The sequence below is a fragment of the Gossypium hirsutum genome, chromosome A13, assembly GCF_007990345.1.
Source record: "Gossypium hirsutum isolate 1008001.06 chromosome A13, Gossypium_hirsutum_v2.1, whole genome shotgun sequence".
NCBI classification, from domain to species: domain Eukaryota; kingdom Viridiplantae; phylum Streptophyta; class Magnoliopsida; order Malvales; family Malvaceae; genus Gossypium; species Gossypium hirsutum.
This window is the reverse complement of record NC_053436.1, coordinates 82,904,585-82,914,377: the sequence shown is the minus strand read 5'-3', so window position 1 is coordinate 82,914,377 and position 9,793 is coordinate 82,904,585. Positions and strand designations below refer to the sequence as shown.

Genomic DNA, 9,793 nt, shown 5'->3' with positions numbered 1-9,793 from the left:
AGTAATTAAAATTCGATAATTAAGATAGAAAAAAAAACAACCAAATAGATCAATGATTTGAATAATTAAATAGGAACAAACTAGAATAAAGAGAAAACTAATACAGATAGATGGAATGTAACACCCCAAAACCCAGCCTAGAAGTTTTGCCCGGATCTCAAAGGTTATATTAATCACCAAAGTGATCTAAAGCAATTTTACGAACGGAATGTTAAAATCTCATTTCAAATACAGTTCGCTACATTCGAACTAAATCGTTTAACTATTTGGGTTTCAAAATAGAGAATTTAGCTACATAAAAATAACATTCGGAAATATAAATTCGCAGTTTCTGAAATTCAATCCAAAATAACCATCTACAAAAACCTAAAATAGACTTATACCACAATCCCTATAAATACTTAGAGCACGTTTGGTTCGCTGTATTGGATTAGAGGTGTATTGGATTAGAGGTGTATTGGATTAGAGGTGTAATGGAATAGAGGTGTAATAGCAAATCAACTGTTTGGTTGAATGTAATGGAATAGAGGCGTAATAGTAAAACTGTGTTTGGTTGAATGTAATAGAGGTGTAATAGCATAATGGAGAAAACTAAAATGACCAGAATACCCTTAGCATAAATTTGTTTTGGTAAATGATTATTGTTATTGTTATTTAAATTTTAATAAGATTATTTATTATCAAAAATAAATAATTTAATCATATTTAAACATAATTATTATTTAATATATTTTAATTAAAATATATATTTTAATAAAATTCTTAATAATTGATTATCTTATATGAATTTACTCAAATCATAATATATGATATTATAAAAGATAATTTGAAATAATTAATATTAAATATATTTTAATTAAAATATATGATTTAATAAAATTTAAAATAATTATAACTAATAAATTATCTTATATGAATTTGTATAATTTAAAATAATTATTATTACATATAATTTAATAATAATATATAATTTCATAAAATTCTTAATAATAAATTTTCTTATATGAATTTATACAATTTAAAATAATTCGGATCAATCACACCTTCATTACTAAAAAGTTACATTTGCTGCATTATAATTTGCAATCTGCTGAAATAGTTTATATACAAGATCCACCGCTTAAAAATATGGACTCTTCCTCAGAGCACAACTAAGCTTGAATTTCATTAAATTACTTTCAAAATTTCATTAAATTACTTTCAAAGTTAAGGATCAACATTTAACTACAAATTTTGAGTTTGCTAGTTTACAAAATTGAATTATTTTGGGAATTTGTTTCGACTTGAACATCCTCGTCGAGTAACAATCTGAACTTGAGAATCTTCTGAAGTCGAGCGACCGGTTTTACTTGCTTTCTCGGAGCTTGATTTGGATCTAGTATATATTTGCCTGAGAAGAGATTTGCCTCTGATGGACCTGTCTCTTCATGTACTACAGGTGAAGCTTCTGTAAATCATAATTTCACACACAAGTTATTAATTCATGCAATGCAAAATGTTTGAGAAACAGAATAAACCAAGAGGCAGCCTATGTTACGGACTGAAGTTCAACTACTGGAACACAACATGTATGCACGAACATGCCAAAATCTATCATGGATTTATCGTGTTACAAACTATATAAAAATGCAATACGACATAGAAAAATAATAATAACACGACAAGGGAAAACAAATGATTACCCCAAATAACAACTTAAGATTTACTTGTAAATATATTTTACAACTATAGAAGGAAGAACAAAAGGATAATCAGTAACCAAACCCACCTCCATGTCATTGACAAAACCTTCAACTGAACGATAGGGTGCATAAACAATGAGATCAAATTCCAGACTCTGCAAATCCAGTTATGTACTTTTGAGAAGCACAAGCAAAAGAAAAAAGCAAGACTAAAAGAAAAAGGAAGGAGAACAGTAGCCATACCTGAGACACTATCATCTCGTAATTGAGAATCATTTGATGATCCTGTGAAATCCCCTTACCAAGCTCCTCTGCTGACACATGATTTTCTTCTATCTTACAGGCCGCATACACACAGGTTAACCTAGAGTTATAAAGAAACTTTTCCAATTTAACAATTACATTATTCTCTAAAGAAAGTTTAGTATTCAATGGTGATTATCAGTCAAAGTAACATTTCTTCCACCACCACATACGAAATGACAAAGTCAGGGACAATATACAAATTCCAAACAGTATGTTGCTTACCTGATATTTTCATACATTTTTAAAATAGCACATGATGCATTTTTCTAACATACTCTTAAGCGCAAATCAGAATGACTCATCCAGCATATTACATGCAGAGATAAAGGGCATTGGAGCTTGTATCTGAAAGAGATGTAGAAGACTCGTACATTATATGTTTTGGATGATGTTCCATGACCGACCATTGCAGGTAAAACCTTTTGAAATAAATTAGAGCAGTTGCCTGCAAAACATGAACCACAAACAGAATCACATTGATCATGGCCTCATATTTATTTATAGTATGACCATTATCCAAAAAAAAAAAAAGGTAGTAAGTACCTGAATTTTATTAGGAAAGTAGAATGCACTACAAACTTCTCGAAGTTTGTTCTCATAAAACACTCGCATGAACTGTTCTTCTTCAATGTTAAGAGGTTTTGGACGAGAATGCTTGTCAGCTGACATGAACAATCAAAATATTACATGGTACGCTCGATGACCTAGCACCTCACAATAGAACTAAAAAGTAAAAGAAAATTTCATTTACCATTATCTCTTGCAATAGGTTCAGGGTATGATAGTGAACCATCAGCGTCTACTTCCATTTGTGTTGTCCCATACTTCAGAATAAATCAGCAAGTCAGCTTCAATAAAATGAACACCAGAAAGAAAATTTCCACTAGGAATGGTTTCAATAATGGTGGTTTGCAACTGACAACATTTAAATGCTTCTAATGGGAAGTAAAGAAGGGAGTTCAACACCAATTTCATCTAATCTACTAAAACGATAATCCGAAGGTACACTATGCAAACACACACTCAAGCTCGCGCATATAGACATACATACAAAACTGAAAAGAAAGGACTCTGTCATACCTTCTCCAGTGCTTGTATTGCTCTTTGATTTGCAGCCTTGTATTTCTCAACCTATATCAGCAAAAAAAAAAATAAAAACAAAACACAAAAGAACCTAATTTAAACTTGAGAAAGTTCTCAATTAATTGCAATTCCTACTTTTCTATCTTTTCAATCTCTTCTTACATCAATAAAGCATCCATGAAGAAAATTAAGCAAAAAACATTAACACCAGCAGCTTGTAATCAATATAAACAGTGGAAACGGAAAAACATTGCAAAGAAAAACAATTGGTTTTTTCCTCACATTTAAGAAACAATGAAATTTCTCTTTTTTTCTTTCATATTATTTACCAGTTCTTGAGGCGAGAAGATCCAGTTAGCTCTATGAGTCGATGTATGAAAATCAGCCATGAAGAACTCAGTAACTCGGTAGCCCCTGACTCAGCAATTCGATCGCAGCTACGCAAAATAATTTCTCCAGCCACTCAACACACTCACATCTCCCCAAATTTTAAATTCACAGTGTTTATCATCACCTGATAATCATATATGGAAAATTAAGGAATTAACAAAAGACTGAATGAAACAGAGGGTTAAAAAAACCCAAAAACAGTAGGAAAATAATTTGAGAATTACTTGATTGAGAGGATCAAAGAAGGGAAATTAGTGGTAGATCTTTCGTAGCTGTTCAATCCAGATGAAGAGAAAGGACGGCGACTCTACTTTGTGGGGGGCTCTAAAATATAAAAGGAATTTAACGGTGAGGGAAGAGGTTCATGCACGGAAGAGGAGAGGGTCGGGTAGGGAGGGAGGGTAAAACAGGGAGATGGGGAGGGAGGCCGGAAGTAATAGCTAATACAGCGAAAAGGGAAGGGATTGGAAAACACGGGAATTTGGGGATTAGGGGCGTAACCGATTACGCGCGTAATACCTATTACAGCGAACCAAACGCCGGAATAGGGGCGTAATGTAATACACACGTAATCGGGGCGTAATGGATTGGGTAATACGGCGAACCAAACACAGTGTTATAGTCCAAAACAGTTTGAAAACTATGAATTTAAACGAAACACTTCATTTAGCTAACTCGAAACTTATCCGTCTGGGACCTCCAGCCGCTAAGTCCCGACTACAGAACACGAGAGTACCTGAAAGGGGAAAACTAAAGGGTGAGCTACGTGAGCTCAGTGTGAGTTTGAAACATAACCGAAGACCAAATGACCGAGTGACACAACACAATATTCCAATGTAGGATATGTTTACAAATCACATGCAAATACCTCAACGTCAGTCTGATATATGAATAGTTATCAACAAAAAATTGAATGCATCTATATTAACATTCTAAACACTTATGTACCCAATCGCATTAGTACAGAAACATATCGATCCATATGCAGTTAATCTCACAATCATATAGCAAACTTGACCAAATGTGAAATGAATGCAAGAGTATAAAACCCACCCCAACCATCCAAACACCACTTCGACCATCCTACTGTAACACCCCATACCCAATACCGTTTCCGGAGTCGAACACGAGGTGCTAACCGACTTATTTCATTGTAAAACACAGTTCATTTAAAATTTCCAGACAAGCTGGCTAACTGCATCACTGTCACCTTAAAAATCATATCTTGAGTTCCAAAATTCGAAAACAAGTTCCGTAAATTTTTCCTGAAACTAGACTCATATTTCCATCTACAAATGTTTTTCTAGAATTTTTGGTCGAGCCAATTAGTGCAGTTTATTAGTTAAAGTCTCTCCTGTTTCAGGGTTCGACTGCTCTGACCTTCATGCATTACGACTTATATATCTCCCTGTACAGGGCTTCAATACTTATGCCGTTTGTTTCTAACGAAACTAGACTCAAAAAGGAATCTATACATATATGGCATGACCTCTAATTATCTCTTGTTAATTTATAGTGAATTTCCAAAGTCAGATCAGGGGATCCATAAATCGCTCTGGCCCTGTTCCACGAAAACTTAAATATCCCTTAAAATACAACTCATATGATATTTTCGTTTCTTCCGTATGAAAGTAGGTTCATCAAGGTTCGATTACATAATTTATTCACTATTTAATTCTATTCCCACTATTTTTAGTGATTTTTCAAATTTATGCCACTGCTGCTTTCAGCATCTGCCTTTAAGGTAGACTTTACCTATTCCATAGTTTCCATGATTCAACTAGCCCTTTGGCATATATAGCACAAATTATGATCATGATTAACCATTCCAATAGCCAATCATTGCCAAGCATATCCACACCTCTCAATAACCATATACATACAAAATGATTATAACACTATGCTTAAAATATATAAGCCATTTTCGCATGGCTATCCAAATATATACAACACCAAAGTACTTGACTAATAACACAAGGGCAGTCCTATACATGCCATTTTCAGAGTTCAACCAAAAGTGTACCAAAAGGGCTTTGATAGTGTGGGCAACTTCGACTTCGACAATCCCGAGTCCGATAGCTGACGAACCAAAATCTATAAAATAGAGAATCAAAGAAACGGAGTAAGCATTTAATGCTTAGTAAGTTTTGAGCAATGAAAATCATGCACAACTGAAGTATAGCATTCATACGACGAAACGAATAACTTCATATACACATATTCTCACAATCATACCTACTTCACATTTCCAACCCTTATATTCATACATAAGAAATCAACTTGACTAAAAGCCGGAGGCTTGTTAATCGATTGAGCAAATACTATTTAGAAGGAATCAATTATCTCAATGCACATACGAAACATACCTCATCGCTGGGATTTTACGAGCGTATTAATTGAAATTATTACAGCAAGATCGCTCATTCCCAAACCCAATTATCTTCGGGATTTAGCCGGATATAACCACTCGCACAAGGCCGTCGGGTCTTAGCCTGGATATGGCCACTAGCACAAATGCCTTCGGGACTTAGCCCGGATATAGTAACTCGCACAAATGCCTTCGGGACTTAGCCCAGAACTAGTAACTCGCACAAATGCCTTCGGGACTTAGCCCGGAATTAGTAACTCGCACAAATGCCTTCGGGACTTAGCCCAGAATTAATCACTAGCACAAATGTCTTCTGGACTTAACCTCGTTAGCATCAAAATATTCATTCACATATCAGTAAATCATGACACATCTTTATTTCATTTTCATAACTAGAATTCAAACACAAATCAATTATTAAGCATTCCCATTTTCAGCTCAATAGCCACATACGAATAGCATGATTCGGTTTGTTTCATGACATGATTTCTATGCACATACGGCTACTTATCATACGTATAGACTAATTAACTCAACATACAATTCAAGTAGAATCATTATATCACCGTATAATTGTTATGATTATACGTCATGACTTAATCAAATCGTAAACTAAGTTTCCTTACTCGAAAACTTACCTCGGATGTTGTCGAACGATTTCGATTGCTATTCGATCACTTTTTCCTTCCCTTTATCGGATTTATTTCCCCTTTGCTCTTGAGCTTAATTTAACAAATAAATTGATTTAATCATTTGAACATCAAAAAGAGAAACTCAAGGTACTTAACCCATATATACATTAGACATTAGAGTCACATATATATGAAATCATGAATCAACTCAACATATTAGCCCACATTCTCTTTTAGCCGATTATCTAAGCCAAGATAAAAGCATCAATATGCTTGCCTCTAACCGAATACATGCAACCTCAATCTACCTCATGTGGCCGAATATGCATGGCTATGTTGAGGCCGATTATATGCTTAATACATTCTACAAATATGGTCACTTGTATTGACTAATTACCATTTTGTTTCAAGTTCAAAGCTCGGCTAAAACACCTATATACACTAGTAATCAAATACTAACATTTGCACTTCACCATAATAGCTAACTTAGCAACCCTTAATTTAACATATAATTGTTCATAACAAAATTAGAGCATCCTCTCCATTCCATCAATTCAAAACACATACATTACTCAATAATATTCAAAGTCACATTCGGCCTTAGCACACAACTTCTCTACTTCATCTAACATGAACAACAACTATATTTCTCTTCCACTTCCTACATGGCCGAATGCTTCATGAAGTTGCTAAGGCCTACTTTTTTCAATTTCTCACACACACTCACATCCAATCCTCTTTGTTGAGCACTCAAACTCTATCATCTTCATACCTCATCAACACAACATCACACCAACCAAGAAGACAACACCCATGGCCGAGTATCATCTCCCTCACATAGCAAAGATTTAAACCATGGGCTAGGTAGAACTCAAGCTAACAACTAAAAATATACATGAATCTCATGGAGCAACATCAAACATACCTTAGCCTAGTTACCTGCATGGTCGAACCTCTTCAACCTTTCTTCTTCCTTCCTCCTTAGAATTTTCGGCCAAGGATGAACATTTTTTTTTCTTTTCTTTGTCTAGTCACGGCAATGGGGAGTAAGGGGGGACAACTTTGGTTTCTCCTCCCACTCACCTCATTTTTTATCATTCTTAATTCACTATTTTATTTTCTAAACCCATAATGCTAATAGGAAATTCATATTATCATCTAAGACCCATCCATGGCCGGCCGCTACTAAAAATAAATGGATATTTGACATGCAAAGCCTTCATTCTTATAACATGCATTAATAGGCCACTTACATTTGCCTAGCACATTTCTAAATTTTCTCACATAAGTCCTATTAACTAAATTCACATGCAATCGACTAAATCGAAGCTTAAAACTTTCACACATTCATATTCACATATTATAGACAATAAATATCACATTCAAATACTTCAGTGACTCGGTTTAGCGGTCCCAAACCATTTCCCGACTAGGGTCAATTTAGGGCTGTCACACCTACACACCACGTATGAGCTATATCAAGCCCATCCACCCTGTACACCACATAGAACCTTAAAAGGCTCATCCACCCTACACACCATAATGTGGAACTAAGCCACTCTGATGGCAATATGCAGCTGAGCTGCTATATGTATATACTGCGGTATTACCGCTAATAAGTAATGTAGTTAAACTGCCGGATCAGGCTTCCTTTTCTTTACAACCAAAAACTCAAATTTTCATGCATATGCTCAATGTACACAGCTTACAGATAGTCACACAACAGTCAAACAAAACAGAGGTGCACATATGCATTCAACCAAAGTTAGAAACAGTTATGACGATACTTAATTGCTTAGTAACATCATTTAACACCTAAACAAATCAATAAATCAATGTTATGATTATAAATAATGGATAAGTCTGGGCCGAAACAAAGTCCCAACCTCCCTTACTAAAGCCTAGATGAGGTTTGGAACACACAATAACACAAACAAGTCAAAATCTGACACAAAATGAAAATTTGTAAAACAGGGCCACATGATCGTGTGCCCCGATAGTGTGGAAGTACCTAGGCCATGTGGAGGCCTACACGCCCATGTGAAGGAGGCACACGGCCGTGTGGTTATGACACATGCCTGTGTGACCTAGAGACATGACCGTGTGAACAACTCGTGTAACTCTCTATCTGAAATTGCTAAAATAAGGTGCAAGGCAAACACAGCCATGTGAAAGTCTCACACGCCCGTGTGATTATAAACTAAAATTCCCAAATTCAGCCACACAGTCATATGACACCAAAATTGCCCTAAAATCTTAATTTCCCAATATCACACGGCTGTGTGAACCGCCTGGGTGTAGCATACACTCATGTGGCCACCCATATGGTCACGAAACCACACCGAAATAGCCAGAAAATCATGTAATTCACCACCAAACTGACCCCTAGTTGCTTAAACTCAAAAATATACCAGAAATTACAGAATTTCCTATGATTCAACAATAAATCAAAACCCAAACAACACCTCTATTGGTAAATTGAGGAAACACATAGAAATTGTTGAATTTCGCAAAACCTAAGCAGCAATTCAATAAAGGAACAGAAAAGTTTCTGAACACACACTTTATTTCACAAACCAAAGCTCTCGAAAGGATTGAACGTCACCTTCTACCTAATTGAAATCTCAATTCCACAAACAAACTAATCTAAGAATTCAACTAATTTAATTTAAAAGTCACAACAAAAATATACCAAAAGACAACACTTACCCGATTCAAATCCTATTAGACAGAAAGGCGAGGACAATGATATATGGAATTGAAAAAAGCAAGAAGAACAAACTACAATGATTCCCAAAAGCAAAACCACTAAGAAAAAACAAAAGGGAAAATGAGGAGAAGACAAAAAGAAAACAAAAGTGCTAGAGAGGGAGAAAAGAACATGCTTTAATTTTTTAATTCACTAATTACCGTAAAACTAATAAATAAATAAAATAAAATAAAAGCAAAAACACATAAATATCTAAAACACTCGTAAAGAACCGAACACAAGACCTAAAGGCAACCTACCATACTCATAACCACTGAACCAGTAGGCTCATTCTGACACTAAAACACGAAAACAAACACAATTGTTCGACCTAGCCACTAACCCTACCTACAAACTCAAAACTTCTAACCCCGAAATCAAGGTGTTACATAGAAAAGATGAAGATGATGTGTAGAAGTCCTAAGGAGCCTTGAGAACCCAATGAATCGACAACCCCGTTCAATCGACTTTAATTTTTGCTCCATGAAAGAAAACTTAGTAAAAAAAGCTTGAAGATGATCCCTATAACCTGAAAAGATTGCTAAAACTCTTTTAAAAGAAAACTCGAGAAATTCTTAAATAG

General features: G+C 34.9%; 1 protein-coding gene across 1 annotated transcript; it reads right to left on the bottom strand.

Annotated features, from left to right (window-relative positions):
• Positions 1 to 1,162: 1,162 nt before the first annotated feature.
• Positions 1,163 to 4,074, bottom strand: LOC107895095 (cyclin-H1-1). Its single transcript, XM_041085020.1, has 9 exons — positions 3,686 to 4,074; positions 3,401 to 3,585; positions 3,069 to 3,119; positions 2,740 to 2,812; positions 2,532 to 2,650; positions 2,360 to 2,433; positions 1,926 to 2,046; positions 1,769 to 1,837; positions 1,163 to 1,447 (listed from the first exon to the last, which is right to left on the bottom strand). The coding sequence occupies exons 2-9, from the start codon at positions 3,458 to 3,460 to the stop codon at positions 1,433 to 1,435; spliced, it is 582 nt and encodes a 193-aa protein (XP_040940954.1). The 5' UTR covers positions 3,461 to 3,585; positions 3,686 to 4,074; the 3' UTR covers positions 1,163 to 1,432.
• Positions 4,075 to 9,793: the final 5,719 nt, after the last annotated feature.